This window comes from Sarcophilus harrisii, chromosome 3 (assembly GCF_902635505.1).
Source record: "Sarcophilus harrisii chromosome 3, mSarHar1.11, whole genome shotgun sequence".
In the NCBI taxonomy this organism is placed as follows: domain Eukaryota; kingdom Metazoa; phylum Chordata; class Mammalia; order Dasyuromorphia; family Dasyuridae; genus Sarcophilus; species Sarcophilus harrisii.
Genome location: NC_045428.1, coordinates 63,145,324 through 63,168,792, shown reverse-complemented (window position 1 = coordinate 63,168,792; position 23,469 = coordinate 63,145,324). Strand labels below are relative to the sequence as shown.

The following is a 23,469-nucleotide window of genomic DNA, read 5'->3' as shown; positions in this document are numbered from 1 at the left end:
TGAATTCAGGTCTTCAAGACTCCAGGTCCAGCATGCTATCCCCCACCCACCTACGTGATCTATGATAAAGAATTAGGAAATAGAGAGGTCCATTGGCCCTATAGGTATCTAGAGTCAGCAAACTGGAGCTGTTGGTTGTAACCCACCCCTTGAAGGACTGAGGGATGTTTCAAGATAAAGCCTGCTCTAGTAAACAAAATGGAATTTTTTTTGTTCTATGGGAAGTGATGAGCAGAATGCTCTTGGGGGAAAAAACCTGGAACTCAAGCAAAATGAAATGTACTGTATACAAACTAAAAGCAACATTCTGGGGTGATCTTTGCTATTCTCAGGAGCATAATGATCCACAACTACTCTGAAGGATTTATGATGAAAAATCATATCTATAACCAGAGAAGAAACTGATTGTGTCTCAATACAGATTGAATTGTTCCTCTGCAGAGGAAGCTGGTAACCCCCTTGCCTAGGAGACCTACCCTAAAGGCTTTAAAACATGAATAAAAAGATGAAAAGAACAATCGACAGCTTCTATGCAGAAAAAGAGCAGGTCAGCAAACCTGAAGAGACCTCAAACAGCAAAAATGCATCAGACTGTCCTCCTTTACAGAATGCTCTCATAGAAGAGACCATTAAAAGTCTCAAAAGAGAGTTAGAAGATAAATGGGGAAAGGAAAGAGAAGCCTTACAAGAGAGCAACAACTTCCTGAAATACGAATTGGAAAAGTTAAAAAATTCTCAGGAAGTGCAGGGAAACAAAATTGGTGAATTGGAAAAAATAAAGAACTCGCAAGAAAGTAGGATCCGTGAATTGGAAAAGACAAAGAACACGCAAGAAAGTAGGATCTGTGAATTGGAAAAAGAAAATAATTCACTAAAAAAAAAAATTAGTGAAATGGAAAAAAATTCCACAGACCAAAACAATACATTCAAAAACTCAATTGGACATACAGAAAGAAGTAAAAAAAGCTAATGAAGAAAATAATTCTTTAAAAATTAGAACTGAACAAATAGAAACTAATGATTCATTGAGACAGCAAGAATCAGTCAAGCAAAAACAAAAAAATGACAAACTGGAAAAAACCATGAATTATCTACTTGCAAAAACGACAGACTTGGAAAATAGATCTAGGAGAGATAATCTGAGGATTATTGGACTTTCTGAAAACTATGATGAAAAAAAGAGCCTAGATACTATTTTACAAGAAATCATCAAAGAGAACTGCCCAGATGTAATAGAATCAGAAGGTAAAATAGGCATTGAAAGAATTCATCGAACACCTTCTGAAAGAAACCCTAAAATAAAAACCCCAAGGAATATTGTGGCAAAATTTCAGAACTATCAGATTAAGGAAAAAATTTTACAAGCAGCCAAAAAAAAACCATTTAAATACCGAGGTGCCACAATAAGGATCACCCAAGATCTGGCTGCCTCTACATTAAAGGAAAGAAGGGCCTGGAATATGATATTCCGAAAGGCACAAGAACTTGGGATGCAGCCAAGAATAAACTACCCAGCTAAGCTGAGCATTTTCTTCCAGGGAAGAAGATGGACATTTAATGAAACAAATGAATTCCATTTGTTTCTGAAGAAAAAACCAGAACTAAACAAAAAATTTGATCTCCAAGCATAGAACTCAAGAGATGCAGAAAAGGTAAAAATAACTCTTGAGAATTGTATTTCTGTTGTGGATATACAAAAAGAATACATGTATAATTTGATTGTACTGATATAACATAAAAAAGGGAAGTAGATATGGAAAAGGGATGATGGCAGAATAAGGTGGGAAGGAGGGATAAAAAGAGGGAAACCACATCCCACAAAGAGGCTAAGGAAACTTATCATATCTGAGGGAATTTAGAGAGGGGGAGGAACATTGTGTGAATCTTACTCTCATCAGAGTTGGCTCAAAGAAAAAATAATTGACATTTGTTTTAGAGAAAATTCTCTCTCGCCTCATTAAAAACGGGGGAGAGGAAAAGGGAAAAGAAAAAGAGTAATAAGGGAAGGAAGGGGGAAAGACTCAAAGGGGGGGAGGGAGGGATTATAAAGAGGATAAGTATCGTGATACAAGAGGGGTACATAAGTTTAAAAGGGGGAAAGAGGGTTGGGGGAGGCAAGAATAAGTAAAGCACAATCTGGGGTTATTAGGATGGCAGGAAATACAGATTTAGTAATTCTAACCGTAAATGTGAATGGGATGAACTCCCCCATAAAGAGGAGGCAGATAGCAGACTGGATCAAAAGTCAGAACCCTACAATATGTTGTTTACAAGAAACACATTTAAAGCAGGGGGATACATATAGAGTAAAGGTAAAAGGCTGGAGCAAAATCTATTATGCTTCAGGTGAAGTCAAAAAAGCAGGGGTAGCCATCCTTATCTCAGATCAAGCAAAAGTAAAAATTGATCTAATTAAAAGAGATAAGGAAGGAAACTACATCCTGCTAAAGGGTAGCATAAACAACGAAGCAATATCAATATTAAACATATATGCACCAAGTGGTATGGCACTCAACTTCCTAAAGGAGAAGTTAAGAGAGTTGCAAGAAGAAATAGACAACAAAACTGTAATAGTAGGAGATCTCAACCTTGCACTCTCAGAATTAGACAAATCAAACCACAAAACAAATAAGAAAGAAATTAAAGAAGTAAATAGAATATTAGAAAAATTAGGTATGTTGGATCTTTGGAGAAAATTGAATGGAGATAGAAGGGAATATACTTTCTTCTCAGCAGTTCATGGAACCTATTCAAAAATTGACCATATATTAGGACATAAAGACCTCAAAATTAAATGCAAGAAAGCAGAAATAGTAAATGCTTTCTTTTCAGATCATGATGCAATAAAAACTACATTCAACAAAAAGTTAGGGGGAAATAGACCAAAAAGTAATTGGAAACTAAACAATCTCATCTTAAAGAATGATTGGGTGAAGCAGCAAATTATAGATACAATTAATAATTTCACTCAAGATAATGACAATGATGAGACATCATACCAAAATTTGTGGGATGCAGCCAAAGCGGTAATAAGAGGGAATTTTATATCCTTAGAGGCTTACTTGAATAAAACAGAGAAAGAAAAGATTAATGAATTGGGCTTGCAACTAAAAAAACTAAAAAAAGACCAAATTAAAAACCCCCAATCAAATACTAAATTGGAAATTCTAAAATTAAAAGGAGAAATTAAAAATATTGAAAGTAAAAAAACTATTGAACTAATTAATAAAACTAAGAGTTGGTTCTATGAAAAAGCCAATAAAATAGATAAGCCTTTGGTAAATCTGATTAGAAAAAGGAGGGAGGAAAATGAAATTAGTAGTCTTAAAAATGAAAAGGGAGAACTTTCCACCAATGAAGAGGAAATTAGAGAAATAATAAGGAGTTATTTTGCTCAACTTTATGCCAATAAATTTGATAACCTAAGTGAAATGGATGACTACCTCCAAAAATATAGACTTCCCAGACTAACAGAGGAGGAAGTAAATTGCTTGAATAGTCCCATTTCAGAAAAAGAAATAGAACAGGCAATTAAACAACTCCCTAAGAAAAAATCCCCAGGACCAGATGGATTTACATGTGAATTTTACCAAACATTTAAAGAACAATTGGCCCCAATGCTATATAAATTATTTGATAAAATAGGGAATGAAGGAGTCCTACCAAATTCCTTCTATGACACAGACATGGTACTGATACCTAAACCAGGTAGGCTGAAAACAGAGAAAGAAAATTATAGACCAATCTCCCTAATGAATATTGATGCTAAAATCTTAAATAAGATATTAGCAAAAAGACTACAGAAAATCATCTCCAAGATAATACACTATGATCAAGTAGGATTTATACCAGGAATGCAGGGCTGGTTCAATATTAGGAAAACTATCAATATAATTGGCCATGTTAATAACCAAATTAACAAAAACCATATGATCATCTCAATAGATGCAGAAAAAGCATTTGATAAAATCCAACATCCATTCCTATTAAAAACACTTGAGAGTATAGGAATAAATGGACTTTTCCTTAAAATAATCAGCAGCATCTATTTAAAACCATCAGTAAGCATCATATGTAATGGAGACAAACTGCAACCATTCCCAATAAGATCTGGAGTGAAACAAGGTTGCCCACTATCACCGTTACTATTTAATATTGTATTAGAAACGCTAGCTATAGCAATAAGAGCTGAGAAAGAGATTAAAGGAATAAGAATAGGCAATGAGGAAGCCAAATTATCACTCTTTGCCGATGACATGATGGTATACTTAGAGAACCCCAGAGATTCTGCTAAAAAGTTATTAGAAATAATCCACAACTTTAGCAAAGTTGCTGGTTATAAAATAAACCCACATAAGTCATCAGCATTCTTATATATCACTAACAAAATCCAACAGTCAGAGTTACAAAGAGAAATTCCATTTAAAGTAACTACTGATAATATAAAATATTTAGGAATCTATCTGCCAAGGGAAAATCAGAAACTTTATGAGCAAAATTACAGACCACTTTTCACACAAATTAAGTCTGATCTAACCAATTGGAAAAATATTAAATGCTCTTGGATAGGGCGAGCAAATATAATAAAGATGACAATATTACCTAAACTAATCTATTTATTTAGCGCTATACCAATCAGACTCCCAAAAAACTATTTTAATGACCTAGAAAAAATAACAACAAAGTTCATATGGAAAAACAAAAGGTCAAGAATTTCAAGGGAATTAATGAAAAAAAAATCAAATGATGGTGGCTTAGCTGTACCAGATCTAAAATTATATTATAGAGCAGCAGTTACCAAAACTATTTGGTATTGGCTAAGGAATAGATTAGTTGATCAGTGGAATAGATTAGGTTCAAGGGATAAAACAGTCAACAAATATAGCAACCTAGTCTTTGACAAACCCAAAGATCCCAGCTTTTGGGATAAGAACTTACTGTTTGATAAAAATTGCTGGGAAAATTGGAAACTAATATGGCAGAAACTAGGCATTGATCCATACTTAACGCCGTACACCAAGATAAGGTCAAAATGGGTTCATGACCTAGGCATAAAGAATGAAATTATTAATAAATTAGAGGAACATAGGATAGTTTACCTCTCAGACCTGTGGAAGGGGAAGGTCTTTATGACCAAAGCAGAACTAGAGATCATTACTGATCACAAAATAGAAAATTTCGATTATACCAAACTGAAAAGTTTTTGTACAAACAAAACTAATGCAGACAAGATTAGAAGGGAAGCAATAAACTGGGAAAATATTTTTACAGTCAAAGGTTCTGATAAAGGCCTCATTTCCAAAATATATAGAGAATTAACTCTAATTTATAAAAAATCAAGCCATTCTCCAATTGAAAAATGGTCAAAGGATATGAACAGACAATTCTCAGATGAAGAAATTGAAACTATTTCTAGTCATATGAAAAGATGCTCCAAGTCATTATTAATCAGAGAAATGCAAATTAAGACAACTCTAAGATACCACTACACACCTGTCAGATTGGCTAAGATGACAGGAAAAAATAATGATGATTGTTGGAGGGGATGTGGGAAAACTGGGACATTGATTCATTGTTGGTGGAGTTGTGAACGAATCCAACCATTTTGGAGAGTAGTTTGGAACTATGCTCAAAAAGTTATCAAACTGTGCATACCCTTTGATCCAGCAGTGTTACTACTGGGATTATATCCCAAAGAGATTATAAAGAAGGGAAAGGGACCTGTATGTGCACGAATGTTTGTGGCAGCCCTTTTTGTAGTGGCTAGAAACTGGAAACTGAATGGATGTCCATCAGTTGGAGAATGGCTGAATAAATTGTGGTATATGAAAATTATGGAATATTACTGTTCTGTAAGAAATGACCAACAGGATGATTTCAGAAAGGCCTGGAGAGACTTACACGAACTGATGCTGAGTGAAATGAGCAGGACCAGGAGATCATTATATACTTCAACAACAATACTAGATGATGACCAGTCCTGATGGATCAGGCCATCCTCAGCAACGAGATCAACCAAATCATTTCTAATGGAGCAGTAATGAACTGAACTAGCTATACCCAGAAAAAGAACTCTGGGAGATGACTAAAAACCATTACATTGAATTACCAGTCCCTATATTTATGCACACCTGCATCTTTGATTTCCTTCACAAGCTAATTGTACAATAATTCAGAGTCTGATTCTTTTTGTACAGCAAAATAATGTTTTGGTCATGTATACTTATTGTGTATCTAAGTTATATTTTAATATATTTAACATCTACTGGTCATCCTGCCATTTAGGGGAGGGGGTGGGGGGGTAAGAGGTGAAAAATTGGAACAAGAGGTTTGGCAATTGTTAATGCTGTAAAGTTACCCATGTATATATCCTGTAAATTAAAGGCTATTAAATAAAAAAAAAAAAAACTTAAGTGGGCTACACAAAAGTAAAAAAAAAAAAAAAAAAAAAATCATAGAGAGATCAGGGATTAGCTTGTGAACCAAACTCCTGTCTAAGTGTTAGGAATCTTCTTAACTGGCTCTGAGCAAATATGACTGTCCTCCTAAATTTTCATTTGCTAAGAACTCCATAAAACCATACAGAAGGGGACTACAGGGAAGTGAAGAGCCATTGTATTGAGCTAAAACTTGTAACAATGTATTTCTAATTAAGCCTCCAGAAACAAAAAGATGAGGGAGAGAGGTAACATATGTAACATGAAGGAAAAGTTTCTAAGGATGGCGAAGTCTTCCAGACAAACCTGTTTGCATATGATATTATACTTGGCAGTTATCCTTCACTCACTATTCCTTTTCAGAGGTGTGGAACATTACCAACATTGTCAGATTTTTTTCAATGTATTAATCTGTTTTGCTGAATTTTTTCTCTTCCACTTTTTCCTCTTAAAAAATTCTTTATTATAAGGGATTACTCTCTGGGAAGAATGGAAGGGAAATGGGAAATCTTGGTGATATAAAAAAAATAGAGAAACTTTTAAAAAAACTATAAAAACCCACATAATTTGTAGAAACACTTTTTATGATGTTATTGTTGCTCTTCATTTATAAAGAGGACCAGTGATATCACGGGATGGTGTCTTGAGTCATGCATAAATGGATTTAAGTGAAACAGAGTTGCATGAAATTGGCAGTTTCACTCTCTCTTCCAGAGTCTTCCAGTGGAAAGACAAAAGTCAAAATAACGAGGGATAATCCAGGCTGCAGTGGATGACCTTGGCTTCTTTACTAACCAAGTTTTTAAAGTTTCATAGCATCTGCTTCGGTTACTTTCATGGGCATTGGAATAGATTATTCTCATCTGCCCATCCCATGAGGGGACCTCTTCACATGCTGAGTGGTAGACAACCCCCTAATTCAGTAATGGATTTGAGGTCTGTTTGATAACCTTCAATCTGGTTTAGCCTAATTACCAAGACTATTGATTGAGAGGTGGCTGTTGTTCATGCTAGAGTTCTTGGAGTCACAGGTAAGAATTGAGTGCTAGGAAATCACCAAAGGTGGATAAGTAGCCCTGAAAAAGACTCAGTAGCCTCCATACCAGAGGTGCTAGTCCTCCCTGAACAACCTATACACAACTATTTATCACTTTTAATAATAATAAAGAATTTGAAACAAGGTGAGTGTCCAATGACTAAGGAAAAACTAAATAAATTTGAAGTACATGAATGTAATAGAATCTTACTGTACTATAAGAAGTGATTAATGTGGTGAATACAGAGAAACACTGAAAGCTCTATATGGACTGATTCATAATGAAGCTAAACTAAGAGAACATTTTACACAATGACTATAATGGTACAAAATGAAATACCCACCCCACTCCCCCGGCCAAAAATCCAAGGTGAATGTTACAATTTTATTAAAAATGGCTCAAAAAAAAGATATAAAAAGGAAACTGTCCCAACCCTATGTAGAAGTGGAAGGGCTACAAGTGTACATTGTACATATTTTCAGTCTTTTTGACGTATTGATCAGTTGTGCTGATTTTTTTTCCTTCTTTTTTTGTATTTAAAAAATACTGCTTATCATATGGATTGGCTCTTGAAAAGGGAAAGAGGGAGAGACACTGTAGAAAATTTTGATGTTATAAAAAATTCAAAATACATCAATTAAAAAATCTAATTTTAAGGAAAAAAGAGACACTGTACTGGTTACAGCAGGCCCTGGAATGTTGGTAGGTGCCAGGAATAGAACCATAACCACTTTAAAAATGTTTGGTCTACAGCAGGATGAATACAGAGAGAATTGGAGAGACTTACATGAACTGATGCTAAATGAAATGAGCAGAACCAGGAGATCATTATATACCTCAACAACAATACTGTATGAAGATGTATTCTCACAGAAGTGGATTTCTTCAACAAAGAGAAGATCTAATTCAGTTTCAATTGATCAATGATGGACAGAAGCAGCTACACCCAAAGACAGAACACTGGGAAATGAATGTAAACTATTTGCATTTTTGTTTTTCTTCCCGGGTTACTTTTACCTTTTGAATCCAATTTTGCCTGTGCAACAAGAGAACTGTTCAGTTCTATACACATATATTGTATCTAGGATATACTGTGACCTATTTAACATGTATAGGACTGCTTGCCATCTGGGGGAGGGGGTGGAAGGAGGGAGGGGAAACATTGGAACAGAAGTGAATGCAAGGGATAATGTAAAAAAAAATTACCCAGGCATGAGCTCTGTCAATAAAAAGTTATAAAAAATAATGTTTGGTCTAACCACATACACAAAAAAGACAAAGTGGATAAAGACAGACCCAGATTATGACATGTTTAGGTAGACCTTGTCTATATGTAAATAGTGCTAAAAAACAAGATGGATACTCAACTAGATAGGCTAAAAACTAAATAGGGAGAAAAGGAAAATGACCTCAATTACCTTTAGAAATATTAAATCTTTAATGGCCAAAGTTTCTTCTAGAAATAAAGGCACACCTTTTTAATAATAATATTCTGTTGTTTAGTTGTTTCCAACTTATTTGTGACCCCATTTCGGATTTTCTTGGCAGAGATATTGGAGAGGTTTGTCATGTCCTTCTCCAACTCATTTTATAAATGAGAAAATTGAGGCAAACAGGATTCAGAGACTTGCCCAGGATCGTACAGATAGTGTCTGTGAAGCCAGTGATCTATCCACTGTGCCATCTAGCTGCCCTGAATAATAATATTCTGTTGGTGCACTAATACTTAGTGAGCCAAGGAACACAATCCTCTCTCAAGATTGAAAACAAACATCACACAGCAAAAAGGATAATGGAGAAGCACATGGGGGATGTGAATAGTCAGTAATATATCACTGATGAGGAACTTCAGAGAACAGGAGTAAAAGAGGCCATCACAAATGTGGTGGGGGTTATATTACCAAGCATTTGATGAGATACCCTGGCATCTTCCAAGAAAATGTGTATTTACTTTTGAAGGACTTTTAACTTAACAAAGGAAATCATTCCTTTGGTTCTTCTCTCTCCTTCTACTGGCTGAAGGAGGGAAGAATTTGCATCAAAGGATTGAGTTTAAAGAAAAGATAGGTTATCTCCTAATTATTTAAGTCTCTCTTTTTGTTCCTATACTTTGCCTACCAAAATGATTTTCCTTAATTGCAGACCTGTTTACATCATGAACCTCCTACTCAGCAAGCTCTAGTGGATTCCTATTGACCCTGGATCATATATTATTTTCTCTTTCTATCATCCTTTTAAAAGTTCTATTTTGTTTATTAAGTTTTATAATACACTGATTATTACTATCACACTAATAAATACATTTATTTACAAATCAACATATACATTTTGGAGGTTCAAAATGTTTTTGCTGATAGGGGAGAGCATAAATAAGGGAGTTTGGAGACCACTATTCTAGAAGAATTCTAAGACATTGCCATGAAGGGGGTAGCATGTGGTAGAGGCAATAGCTTAAAGGTTATAAAACCATGCTTTAAACTGTTAGCATAACTTCCTGATCACCTAAATACAAAAACCCTTTAGGTATGAGGAGAAACTTGTATTTGTTGCTGTTGGAGGTGTACCAGCATGGCAAATACAAAAGCGGAGAGCTAATTTAATCAACATTGTATCCTAGCTGACTAACTCTTCTATGATAAATTAAACAGCTAACAACTTTAGTTAACTATGTTAACTTAAAAGATTAAGTAAATCACTTTTGTTACCATAAATGTCTCATTTAACTCTAATCCCAAACTTGATTTGCCTGACTGACCCAAGTCTGTGTTGTCCCAAACTATCAGGGAGAGCAGACATGGATGGTCTTTCAACTTGCATTTTTGGAGAGGAAACAATCAATCAATGGGATCTCATCCATTTGGATTTAAGTGAGACAGAATTGCATGAAGTTATCAACTTCACTCTCTCTTCCAGACTTTTTGAAGTCCAGTGGAAATGTTTTTGTCAAGAAAACTGGGGATAAGCCAGGATAGGATGCAGTTTGACTTCTTTATTATCTGACCAAGCTCTAAGGCTCCAAATGTGTTGAATAAATGAAAGAGAGTCTTGTTCCAAAGAAAATAAACTATTTTGAGAAGTTTACTCTTCCAGGGTCTATTGTCTAAGGTGAAATTCCTAAACTATTTTTTCTAATAAATCATTTTTTTATGAATTTGGTTGACTCATTTTCTTAGAACCTTATCACTCTGTCGAGTGAATGGATATAAGTTTCTTTTTTAATTATAACTTTTTATTGACATGGATATAAGTTTCTTAACTTGAGAAATTGAGGATCAGACACAAACTCTTAAGTGATCCTACCAAGATGCAGTCACCCCTTTAAGTCCCTGACCTAAGAAACCTGCCCTCTGCTCTCTCTTGGACTTTGTTGAACAAAATACAACTTGCCAGAGCATGAACAAATCCTCAAAGCATGAACCTATCCAAATCAAACCCACACAGTAAGACCAAGAAGCCAGTGCTGAAGGAGGTAGTGGGTCTCCAGCTTCCCCAGAAACTATAAGCATAAAGAGAAAGAACTCTGTGACATTTAAAGAGAAGTAAGTCATAGTACTACCCTTCTAATTCTCCACGTCCATCTTGAGGTACAAAAAAGGATCCCAGTGTCTGTCTCTGTCTCTGTCTCACATACATACCCTCACATACACACATACTCCTTGCGCATATTCACACTCATGTATGGTACATGCACACAGCCACATGTAAGCACGCACATATACATGGCACACTGGGCAAACACTCACGTACCTTGTAGTAGGCAAAGGCCTCGAGTTCAGCTGCATAGACTTTGTTGGGGTACTGAGGCTGGAAGTGCAGGCGGGCAGTCGTCTTCTTGAGTGGGGGGATGTCAACAACTTCAGGTACTACCTGGAAGGCACTGTTGGCTTGATGAGTCCAGACGACTGTAATCTTGCCTCTGGTATAATTGGTCAGGCAGAGTGGGAACGGGTTGGGTTCCTCAAAAATAGAGCACCTGTTGAAGTTCACTACCCGGGGCTCTATGCTGATCGTTGGAAGGAAGATGGCAGTATCATCGGTACCATCGAGGAAATATTCACTGAAGGGGGGAATATCTGGATATTTTATAGGGGGTGGCTTCTGAGGGTCCTGTGTGAACAAAGAGGGGGGTTCAAGTCATCCTTTAAAGCTTATAGGAAAGGACCTGGCCCCACTCAGATCTATTTCCTACCAAGTATTTCAGCCAACGGAAGCAGGATAATTAGTCTTGGTTTTGATACTCTCTTCCCCCCCACCCCCCTTTTCTGGCTGCTTTTCATGGCCTTCTCCTTCCTGCAAAAGATTCTCAAGAGCTGGCCTAGGAATGATGCTTTGATTTCTGATGACAACAGAAGTGTACATTGGAGGGTTTATCATATCCCTAGCTGGATTGTGGGGTACTAGGAAGAGTGCTACAGTGGCAGCATGGGAGCCGGAGTCTGTGCTGGCAAGGTGATGAGTTAGTAGTACCTCTTGGCGCAGCATGAGTGTTCCATCTTCATCCTGAACGAGCTTCTTCTCCTTCAGCATGATGCTCAATACGTCTGGTGAAAACAGTGTCAACCCCCGTGCCATGTGGATACGGTACCACTTGAGGTGTCGGGGTCTCAGGATGGCTGGCTTGGCACTATCAGAGTGGCAGGTTCCAATGATATCCAAGAACAGAGGTTCCTGCAACACACCAAGTGTGGTAATGAGGAACGGAAGGGGAGTCATGGTGGTTTGGAGGTTGGAAGGAGGTCTGGGAGCAGAAGTTAGAGAACAGGTTAATAACTCAAGAGGTCATGGGGAAGAACATGGGGAACAATGATTAAGAGGAGGGAAGAGTGGTGGGGTTGACAGTGAGAATAAAGGAATAGTATAAGAACAGATGCTGGAATTGTTTCCTACCCCTTAGGTCAGATACCTTCTTTAAGAAGAAATTAATGTCCTTTCAGCACACCTTTGACTATGATTTTTGGAACATTAAAGGATGTTCCAGGGGCACCTAGGTAGCCTGGAGGACACTATAGTGAACTGGGCCAAACTACTGTGGACTCAGCTAGCCCACTCTCAAAATTTCAAGAGGATAAAATATAATTAATGTGAATATCCAGGGCAAGGGAGTTTGTAGAAAGATGAAGAGACAGGCCCATTGAACTGACTTGAACTTAGGAGATCCTCTGATCCTTTTTGGTCAACTACAACCTCCTTCCCAAGTTATGGCTCAGAGATCTACCCCACTAAGCAGGGAAGACTGTCCCAAACCACAAGGCAGAGGACAACCTAATCATCTGTATCCCAGGACTAACTTTGGGGGTAGGGATTTAAACAACAGCTCTCTACCTTCTATGTCATAGGATCACAGAATGATTTATTCATAATTGGATCTCAAGAGACTATCTGGTCATTAACTCCCCTCATTTTACAGATGAGGGACTTGAGAAATAGGTCGCACAAACAGTGAGTAAAGATGTAGAATTGGAGCTTAGTCCGCTTAGGTCACACTGTGTCTTGCTGGGGAAGGAGCAGTGGGGAGAGGCAATGATGGCCAGATGGGCATCAAACTATCAAAGACAGCAGAGAAATTCAGGGATATGGTCAGTGTTAATAGTGCTCAATGGATCATATTGCTTTTCACTCATCCTTGCCATACAAAGTATTATTGTCCATAGATCTCTGGAGAGGGAAGTGGATCATATGTATATCCCAGAAAATCAAGGTCAAAACTGGAAAAAAAAATCCTACTTCCCTGGAAAGTCCTGCTCACCCCCAAATGATCTCTTATGTGTCCTAATATTTCCCTATTCTCTCTTTAAAAGACTGGAAAGAGCTTCTGCCTGTGCTACTCAATCTCCCTCCTTCCCTAGTGTTCACGTCAACTTATTCTCTTCATCCTACCTGGTGGTGGATCAAACATGCTACTCTTCGGTAGAAGATGATAGGGTGGGTGGGCTGGAAGGTGACAGTCACCAGTTTCTTCTCCATAGAACCCAGGAGCCCACTTTGAGGCTCTAGAGAGAAAACACTCTCTTGGTTATCAATCTCAAACATGAAGTAAGCCGGGCAATTCGCAGCATTTTGCATCGTCAGAAATTTCGTGGCACTCTTGCCTAAGCTGATCCAGTAGAAATCAACGCAGTCATGGTTGAAGGACACAGCAGGGCCTAAGCAGATAGGAAAAGGAGGAAGACGGCCATACTCAGTGTGGGAAACTCCCTTCCACCAGCCTTTGACTTCACTTCTCTCAGGGACTATGGCCCCAAACTACTGACTTGGAGAGAGTAGGGAAACAAAAGAGGGCTTAATAGGAAACCATCCACAGGGTTCCCCCTTTATAAGAGATGGATTTCTGGACCAAGAGCCTGTAGTGCTACAGAAGGAAATGGACTTCAATGCCAATAGGTGGAGAGATGAGGGTTAGACATTAGGGAGGACCCACATGAGACACAGCAGCGGCTAAGACAAAGAGGACAGGAAGTTTCTTCTCTATTATCTTTTCTAAGAATAGGAAAGCCCTGGGTCAGTCTGGCTGGAGGGTAGTGAACTTGAAGACAATAGGATAACCGGACAGTCTCCAGGAAGCCTCCTTAGTCTGCTATTGTCGGGAAGGATCCCTAGATTAGCACGTTGTACATATGACCCTCCCTGCCCCCCCCCCCATAGGGAATTGGAAACCTTCCAGGGTGCCCGCCCCCCCTAATGAATGGCCACCCGTCCTGTAAATGAATAGATGTGATTCTTACGTTTAGGCCACCAGAGGGCATCAAACATCCACTTGGAAAGTATGAAGCAAGATGAACTTGAGTCATGTTTTCCCACTCAGCCCGTCCCCTTCCAACCCCGTTGGGGAAGTGGGAAGCAGGGGAGGAGGGCATGGGGAATACGAGTACCTGCGCCTATGCCAGTTAGTTTGAGGGAGACTTCAGAGGTGTTCCCAGGGGGTAAAATCTTAAGGTAGTCGACGCTCTGAAGACCCACAGTTTGGGGACGGAATAACAGCGACAGCCACATCTGCTCCCCGGGGGACACCACCCCGCGCGCGACCGGGCACGTGAATACGCGGTCGTCCTCATACAAGTCCCGGTTCACCTCAATATGGAACGGGGCATTCACCTACGGAGGCCAGAGTTGGAAAGGGAGGTCGGTAGCAGCCCACAGAGGGGAGGGTCTGCCCTCAGGGAGCCGCTGCGTTTCATCTGCAACGGTCAGACACTCGCCCCCAAATTCTATGAGATGAAAGAGCAGATCTGTGATCGTCTCAGGGGCAAGTGGTCTTGGAGTTAAGAAACAAGATCCTGTGGGATCTGGCTTGATGGGGAAGACAAGGGAGGGGATATAGTTATTATTGTATAGCTGATATCCATAGATCTCTTTAAGGGTTTCAGAGAATGCCACATAAATGATGCTTTTAGAGGGAAGGAGTATTGCGGGAGGAACAAAGGTTTTCCTGAAGAAGCTGATGCCCTGTGAATCAGAGAGTCCCCTGGGAGTGGGATAAATCAGAGCCTCCTTCCTCAGACCCTGGACTATACCACAGATGGGTTGATCAGCTGGATGCACTTCTTCGTAGTGTAGCCCACTGGGGAAGGACCGAAGTTCACTTCCTTGTGAGAGGTTAGCTCAGCTTCCTCAGGCTCATCCTTGTTTATACATACCAGCAGCTGGCAGCATTTAGCTGAGGAAGAAAGGAAATGGAGACAGTGTTAGAATTTTGGAAGAACACCCAAGTAAGCAACCTGAGTCCTATGCCAAGGAAAGCCTAAATATTCAACCTGCTAGCTGCATGAGAAACCTGATTATTGCAAGGCTGTAAATTTGCTCTTGTGACTGGGAAAGACTACAAGGAGGTGGAGTCTTGGAGAGGTCAATTTAGAGAAGCTGGACAGTGGAAGAGAAGAAGAAAATAAAGGAAATGTTATGTTTCTAGGAGAGGGATGTCAGGAATTAGAATCAAAGCAGAAAATTCAGGTTTGGACCCAAGGAGGCTTGTTCCATTTCCACTAGTAGTAGTGTGCTAGAATGGAAGGAGGTCCAGGCTCAAGTCTGGTTCCTTTATTTAGCAGCTGGCTGGTCTTGAAAAATCATTCTCAGTTTCCTCATTTAATGTGTTGGACTAGATTAGATGTCCCTTCCAGGTCTAAGTTTTTAAGTGTTTATGAGCTCCATCCCCAGTGGTCTAGCCAATGGGAAGGACAAAAAAAGTGGCGGGCTTACCAACAGCTTGGAGTTGGATGACAGTTTTCTGCTCACCAGCTTCTCCATACCAACAGCTGGCCTGGATATCATAGATGAGGGCCACAAGAGGCTGGAATACAACCTTGATCTGGCATACTGAGCCTGGCTCCAACAACCCCGTGGTGGGTAATATGTGAAATGGGTTGGGGGAATCCCATGTGAAGAAGGTGGGCATATCTCTGGGGGGAAACATCAGAACTATGAGAGCTCATTCTCGCTCCCCACTTTTCATACCATCCTAATCCCAGCTCTCCTTTCTCTGGGCTTGTAATGTGTGGTGGTAAAGGGCCCCCCTTCCTTCCCAGAATCCTCCTTAAAGTCACCTCCCAACCTAAAGGGGCATTCCCAGAATCTCTCTGACTTTGGTGTTTTCCAGTTTCCTAGGGAAGGGGGTTTCCTGGAATTTTGAAAAGTTTTCCTCATCAAATGTCCTTTCAGCCTGCTCCTGACTGACAGATCTTGGAGGGATAAATACAGGAAGTCTAGGTGTGGATAGGCAGGTATTTAACAATGAACTCACCCCACATTGCATAGATTGAACCAGGCCTCAGAGGTATCAGACACAGCACACAAAGGCAACTGCAGTGATGGAGGGCAGAATAATTGGTGGCTTGGCAGAATGGCTTTAAGCTCCACTGAAAACTCACCTTCTACCATTTCAAAACATAGACGATCCAAATACTGCTTCTGTGGTAAGAAAGGGCATGAAATGGATGAACAGAGTTGGGGACAGGTACAGAGAAGGGGAAAGGCAGGAGCTACCCTCCTTGCCCCTCTGCCTGGGGCAAGATAACCGGGACCAGAAATGGGCAGCACAAGAACAGAGAGCTCGTCGTGGATTTGGGGAAGAGAAGATGGTTAGTACTGCCCAGAAAGTAGAATTAGAATGATCCATGTCTTAGAATAATATGTGAGTAAAGAAGGAGGAATTTGGGGTCTCTGAAAGATCCAGGAGATTCTGATGGTCAGATGCTATTGGAATATTACTTCCCAAATCCTCTGTTGCCTTTACTCCATGTTTCCTTTAAGGAAACCTTCCCTCCTTCCTCCCCAGATCTTAGTAGGATTGAAGGCTGAAAATCTAATTTTCAAGACTTCTCAAGTAGAAGATTCAGCCTTAAAAAGGGTTTAAGGAATGGCTGGTGTGAAGTTCCTCCCTCCTCCCACACAGCCTATGAACTGATCCATACATACCTCTTCCAAGGGCCGGAAGATTATAGGAAGAGTAAAGGACATCCCGGGGCCCAAAAAGATGGTCTGTGGGTACACTGTGAAAAAGAATTTAGTGCTGGGAAGCCTGTGGGACGGAGCCAGGAGAGACACATTTTAGAAACAAAACTAAATGAACCAGCAATATTTGTAGGGCTGAGAATCTACAAAACTAGAGGAGTTTGGGAAGCTGGGAAGGGTCAATTAATGAAAAGGTATCACGGCTTTGAGGACATATAGACATAGCACATTTTGGGAGGCAATCAGGGCTAAGTGATATGCCCAGGATCAGAGGACTAGTAAGTATCCGAAGCCAGATTTGAACTCAGGTCTTTTTGATTATGGGGTCTTTATCTACTGTACCACCTAACTGCTCCAAACACAACATATTAGCATCTCCCTTCTGGGCTACAAGATCTCCTTCACATACTTCATGTAATTCTTTGGTTTTGCTTCAATGCCTCCTTCTTAGATGAAAAAGCTCTTTTTTTTTTAAACAGAAAATGGCTGAAACTGGAATGGTGTCTAGGGAGACACTAAAGCTCTAAGAATGATCAGAACACCTTTGGGTACAATATCCGAGAGCACCTAATTTCAAGAAAATCTCCTCTGGTAGAAAGTTAAAAAGGGAATGATTGTGACAGAGGAAAAGACCTGAGGATGTCTTTTGTGGGAATGTGAGGATACATGACATGGAGGCTCAAGATGGGGGTGGGCTGGGTGAGCAGGTTTTCAGGTAAAACACTTGAGGGAGAAAGGACACCTCCTTTGTATACCTGTATTTCAACTTCTGGGTTTTCGTGTGTATATTTTTCAAAGTCAAGTTCTTGATGATCTCCTTGCCTAGTATCCAATTTCTCCAGATCAGTGACTCAGCCACCTGGATGCCCCAGAAGACCGCCTTCTTCACTTTGCTCTGCTTCTTCCGTATACATCGTAGAGTCCCTAGACCTTGTTCTGGTTGCTTCAGTGGAAGGATACAAGAAAGAAAAGAAAAAGGATTTCCTCTCCATTCCTCAACTAGGATCAACGATAATTCATCCTTTCCACTCTCCCCACTGTTTTCCTCTCCAGGTGATAACCTTTTCTACTTTATCACTGGCTCCCTCTCTAAGCTATTATCTCTGGCAAACAAACCCATGTTCTTTCCATAAGGTCTGCCCATTTCAGGTTAAACTACTCGACTCACTCTGTGTCCTTTTCTCTATTCCCTCTTAAATTTCCCTCTTTTTCTTCTTTTTCATTAATTTTTTTCATTTGGGGGGAATTTCCTCCAGAAGTTCTTTCTGACTCTAGCTATCACTTCTAGATATCGCTCCCTTTTTCATTTGCCCAGTAAGTAGCACAGGATCAGATCTCCATTCCAATTCTCTCAAGTGATTTAGGAGCCATCTTCCTGAAAGTGAGAGACTAGGCTTGGAAACTCAGCACATCTGGGTTTCATTCTTAGCGTTGTTCTAGGCTTTTCTCTATGATGCAGGCTATGCTTTTGTTTTTCCAGCTGTAACATCGTAGCTTCTCAGTTTTCTAAATATCCCTAAGAAGTCTCTGAAGAACTCCACAGAGACTTCAAAGTTATAGTGAGCATCCTAGAGAATAGAGAAAAACCCACTGTGGGGCCTTCCCCTGTCACTGTGAGATCTATTCTTAACCTTGGCTCCATTCTTCCTATGAGGATGACAATATTATATAGTATTAATAGAGAGTCTGACGTAGTGGAGAGAAAGCTAGGTTCTCCTGGAAACAGGAAGAGAGCAGGATTCAAGTCTCACCTCTGACCTATACTGGCTATACTCAAAGTCCAGAGACTCTTTAAGATTATAAACTGCAGAGAGGATACCCCATTGGTAGAGGGCACTTCCTCACTCAGCAGGTCCCTATGCCTATAAAATCAGAGGTATAGTCCCTATCACATTATATTTCTGGGAGTGGATTAGAATATACATATAATATCACTTAATCCCAATTGCCTCAGCAAAAAAGAAAAAATATATACATATAATATTCATATTTTTATACATGAATATAATATTTTGCAGCCAACTTGCCAACGCGCAAAAAGGAATCAATTGGGAGGAAGAGAGTGTATAAGTCTCAAATGCAGCCACCAGAGCTGTAACTAGTATGTACTAAATGGGGGTTCACCTCATGGTGCTGACACAGAGAAAGACCTATGAATTATTAGCATTTGTCACCTCACTTTGTGGACTTCTGCTGGACTTGGAAGGTACTATACCTGAGTGCCCCTGGACCAACACCAGAACAGTTAATATGAGGGAAGAGCTAATCCAGCTCTTGCCCCAACTGGGGCAGAATAAGAAGAGTTGGGATGTCCCTTTTCTCTATACAACTTCATTCAACCTCTACCTTGCTCAGGAGAAAATACTTCCCAATTGCAGTTCTAACGGTGACATCTAATATGATATACAATAACAAATATACAACACAGGTGTGACCCCTGAGCTGCACTCCCAGTGTATACAATCCATCCAGCTGAATACACAAAAGATTCTGGCTGCTTCACTCAGCCTGCTGAGGCTGGCCCTCCCTCACCTGGGCACTGACGCTAGTGCTGATCCAGGCACAAGTACTCGAAGAGCTGCCAGTTGCACTGGCCCTGCTGGTAACACTGAAGGTGGGGCTGGAGTTAATGGTACAATCAAAGCTGTCGCTGCGTTTCTGCAAAGAGTCGGGGCTCAAGGCCCAGCTCTTCACCTGGGTGAGCATTGGGCTCCTGAAAAAATAATTGGTGGTCAGTGAGTTAATCTCGTCTTCATTGTCATCACAGTATAGAGATTCGCGTCTAGGAGAGGACATAGCAAAGTTGGAGGGGAACTAAGGAGGAGATAAAAATGTGACCGAAAACTTAGCTATAATGGGAAGGCAAAAAAGGAACTAAGAAAAATCTGGCTCAGGAGTTTGAAAAAAGATGGATAGAAGACTAGATAATGGAATCACTATGTCACAGAACCTTAGAATCATAGAATTTTAATGTTGATAAGAAACTTGGAGATCACTGCAACAGCTGTGTTTCTATAGGAAAAACCAAACCACAGGAGAGCAAGGTTTAGGGGGTGAGTGAGAGTACTCAGCCTTGTCCCGCACTGGCTACCTTCCCTGTTTTGTGGTCTTTGTCATTAATTTAGTCTTTGGGTTTTTATTGTAACACATGAGTTATTTGGTTGTTTTCTATAACGATGTATAAGTATAATCCAGGATTAAGGGAGCTAACATGGGGTCCATATTTTCTTTTTTTGTGCCTTTTGAAGGGCTTAGAACAAATGTTGTGTAGTCAATGCTTTATGTTTCTTTATAATTAATGAATTGGTTAAGCAGTCTCCCCAAACTAATTTGGTCACAGAATACTTTAAGTCTTAAAATATGCTGAAGGAACTTATACATGCTGGTCTGGGTCACCTAGGGATACAGGAATCTATCCCAGGATAATAAAGGCTAGGGAGTCTGGGGAAATTTTAGAATGAAATAGAGGAAGCTATTCCTGAAAAAATACCTGGAAAAAATAAATATTTTGATACATACATAGTATCTCTAATACTTAGAGAAGAAAATATTAGTATTAGTGTTTTCTCACAGAATCTCTAGCCATATCAAATACCAGGGCTCTGCGGAATAGTTTCATCCAAAAACTGGATTTATCAAGATTCAGATTTTCTAAAATTCTATGAGCTGAAATCTTCATTTCCTTGGAGCAGGAGACTAGAGAATTCAGGGGGTAGCTTTTTATCTCTACATGAATAAACTGTCATATATACCTCTGATCAATTTAGCTCAGAGTTTCCCTGATATCAATCTCAAAAGTTTGAAGTTAGATTTCAAATATACCTAATTACTTTTAGTAACTTCTTATGGAGATTTTATTCATCAATACACGCATACTCTTTTGGAACTACTTGTGTTTTTAGCCTGTTCCCCATTTAAGATAAAGAGTTCTATAAACCTTTTACCCCTATATACTCTTTTGTTTGTCCCTAATCACCACTGTCAAGTTTTGATGAGTGTCCCCTACAGTTTTAATGCTTTGATATAAATATCACTAAAGTGAATAAATCTAACTTACCCTTTAAGATTTTAAGCATCTATCTACTCAGCCATCTTCTTTCCAGGTTAAAGAATTATAGTTTCTTAGAGTCTGTATTCAGCAGTCCTGAGTTTCCACTGATCAAATTTACTTGCCTTGCTTGTTTTCCTTTCCTAAGTGTTGAACATCTATATAATGTACTTATATTATATCTTGTTTGAGACTCTCTAGGGGTCTGTTGAGACCTAGAATAGGAATAAAGAGGATTCTTGGATATGTTTCAGACTAATTACTGAACAGAATACAAATGCTTTTCCAGAGGCAATGGATTGGAAAAGAGAGAGAGAATATATTCTGTGAGGATGTTATAGATGTTTGGGGTTGCCAGGACAGTGAATCTATTGAAGGGAACTATCTTAGAATGAGGGGAAAATATTCAGAAACAAATACATATAAACCAAGACCACCTGACCCTTGATTCAAACCCCACTCCCATCTTTTCCCTCCTCACCCACTGTCCAATCTTAACTCATTCAATTCCCTGACTCCCAGAGATTCCTATATTCAACAACCGATTACTTCTACCTGGTGTTCCTGAGGTCATTCTGAGTTATATCCCTCTGTCAGAGCTCCTAAAAATTTCAGAAGGGCTCAAGATGGGGGGGAGGAGGAAGGGGGAAGAAAACAATGTCAGGGAAAGAGTGAAGGGAATGGAGCAGAATGATTTTTAAATCTTCTGGGTCTTCTAGTTCAGGACCTTGCATTCTGCCCAAAGTCAATCTGATTTAGTCAAAGTCAAGATCTTTTGACTTAAGACCCTTCCTCTCTTTACCATCTAAGATGGCACAGTAGAAAAACTACTGGTCTAAGATTGTAGTGATTTGAATTCTTGTTCTTCTGCCACTTACTAGCCACTGTAACCCTGGACAAGTCACTTTTCTGGATCGAAATTTCCTCATCTGGAAAAATGGAAACAAGAGCACATCACTAGGATACTAGAAGGATTCAAGACATCTATTCTCATAGAGTTTAAAGCACAGGATTCTTAACATTTTTGTGTCAAGGATCCCTTTGGCAATCTGGTAAAGCCTATAGACCCCTTCTCAGAATAATGTTTTTAACCACATACAATGAAGTATATAATATTATAAACTATTATAGGAAATTAGATTGAAATAGTTGACTAATTTTTTTTTAATTTCACAGATCCCAGGTTAAGAACCCCAGAGGTAGTTGAAATCTTCCAAGTCAGCTAGTCAATTGGTTTATTTTGCAGAAAAGAAATACACATATAAAAACACATATACACATCAATATGTACATATGTACATAACAGCTTTATATTTTCTATCTTTAGAAATATCTCTGTATCTATATCTCAATTTTTATACCTATTTACCTATATTCATATATCTGTTAATCTATATAGCTATCTAAGTTCTATCTCTGTCTACATACCTCTATATCTTTCTCTGCTTCTACCTTTATCCTCTGTATCTATATATCTATTTTTATCTACATATCTCTCATCTCTGTCTCCCCCCACCTCCTCATTCTCTCTCTCTCTCTCTCTCTCTCTCTCTCTCTCTCTCTCTCTCTCTCTCTCTCTCTTCCTCTCCCTGTCTCTCTATCTCTGTTTGTTTCTGTCTCTCTGTCTCAGTCTGTCTCTCTCTTTCTCTGTCTCTGTCTCTCCCTCTTCCTCCGCCTCTCTCTCTACATTCTTCCCCTTCTCTCTCTCTCTCTCTCTCTCTCTCTCTCTCTCTCTCTCTCTCTCTCTCTCTCTCTCTCTCTCTCTCTCTCTCTCTCTTTCCCTCTTTTCCTTCCCCTTTCTCCCTCCCTCCCTTCCCTCTCTCTCTTCTCCCTAGACCCTCTTCCCCTAGACCATTCCTCTCCCCCTCCTCCCTCTTCCTCTCCCTCTCCTCTCTTCTCTCTCCATCTATTTCCTATTCCACCCCGAGCTATCGTCTTTTCAGGTTCCCACTGGAAACGTGGGTCAGAACGGGGATGTCCAAGGAGACTGTACGGGGCCGAAAGAGCCGCAGAAAGGCGGGGTGTTTGGCCTGGCTGCATCACATTTTACTCCACTCCCCCGTTTTCTCCTTCATACCCCACAGGTCCGAGGCAGACTCTTGATCTGGAGAAATTCACGGCGGGGCTCGGACCGCTGACCCAGTCCCATACCTACCTCTTTTGCAGGTCTCTGGAGTCCCAGGGGCCAGAGCTGCAAGAATCACTATAGATACGAAGCAAGCTCTGGGGTAGCGTCTTCTGGTAGCCCCTAGAAACGACGGCGGCTCGCTAGGGCCACGCCTCATCTGAGAAGCTACTGGCTCCTTAGAGGCTAGAAGTGGTCTCGTAGGCTGACCTCTATGCTGTACTCCAGGAGATCACAGGAATAGGAAGCAAACGACAACAAAATCAAATTTTGTTTAAAAAAAATTTAAATGTTATTTTAAAAAAATGTTTATTATAGCTTTTTATTTACAAAACATACGCATGGGTAATTTTCCAACATTGACCCTTGCAAAACCAC

General features: G+C 39.7%; 1 protein-coding gene across 4 annotated transcripts in view; it reads right to left on the bottom strand.

The window, feature by feature from the left end:
- Positions 1-21,450, bottom strand: part of CFAP65 (cilia and flagella associated protein 65) — a 53,898-nt gene extending 32,448 nt beyond the window's left edge. For 3 of the 4 annotated variants that reach the window (XR_004232787.1, XM_031958034.1, XM_031958032.1), the window contains exons 1-11: positions 20,976-21,450; positions 19,451-19,631; positions 17,674-17,861; positions 16,883-16,985; positions 16,209-16,375; positions 15,668-15,867; positions 14,986-15,128; positions 14,344-14,566; positions 13,352-13,617; positions 11,942-12,142; positions 11,222-11,581 (exon numbers count right to left, since the gene is read on the bottom strand). Coding sequence is in view for 3 of the 4 variants with exons in the window: in XM_031958034.1 (XP_031813894.1) it covers positions 11,222-11,581; positions 11,942-12,142; positions 13,352-13,617; positions 14,344-14,566; positions 14,986-15,128; positions 15,668-15,867; positions 16,209-16,375; positions 16,883-16,985; positions 17,674-17,861; positions 19,451-19,624 (2,025 nt within the window). In the remaining variant the exon portion in view is untranslated. The remainder of the gene's footprint in view (positions 1-11,221; positions 11,582-11,941; positions 12,143-13,351; positions 13,618-14,343; positions 14,567-14,985; positions 15,129-15,667; positions 15,868-16,208; positions 16,376-16,882; positions 16,986-17,673; positions 17,862-19,450; positions 19,632-20,975) is intronic. The other variant, XM_012546341.2, reaches the window with a different exon arrangement.
- Between the last annotated feature and the right edge of the window lie 2,019 nt (positions 21,451-23,469).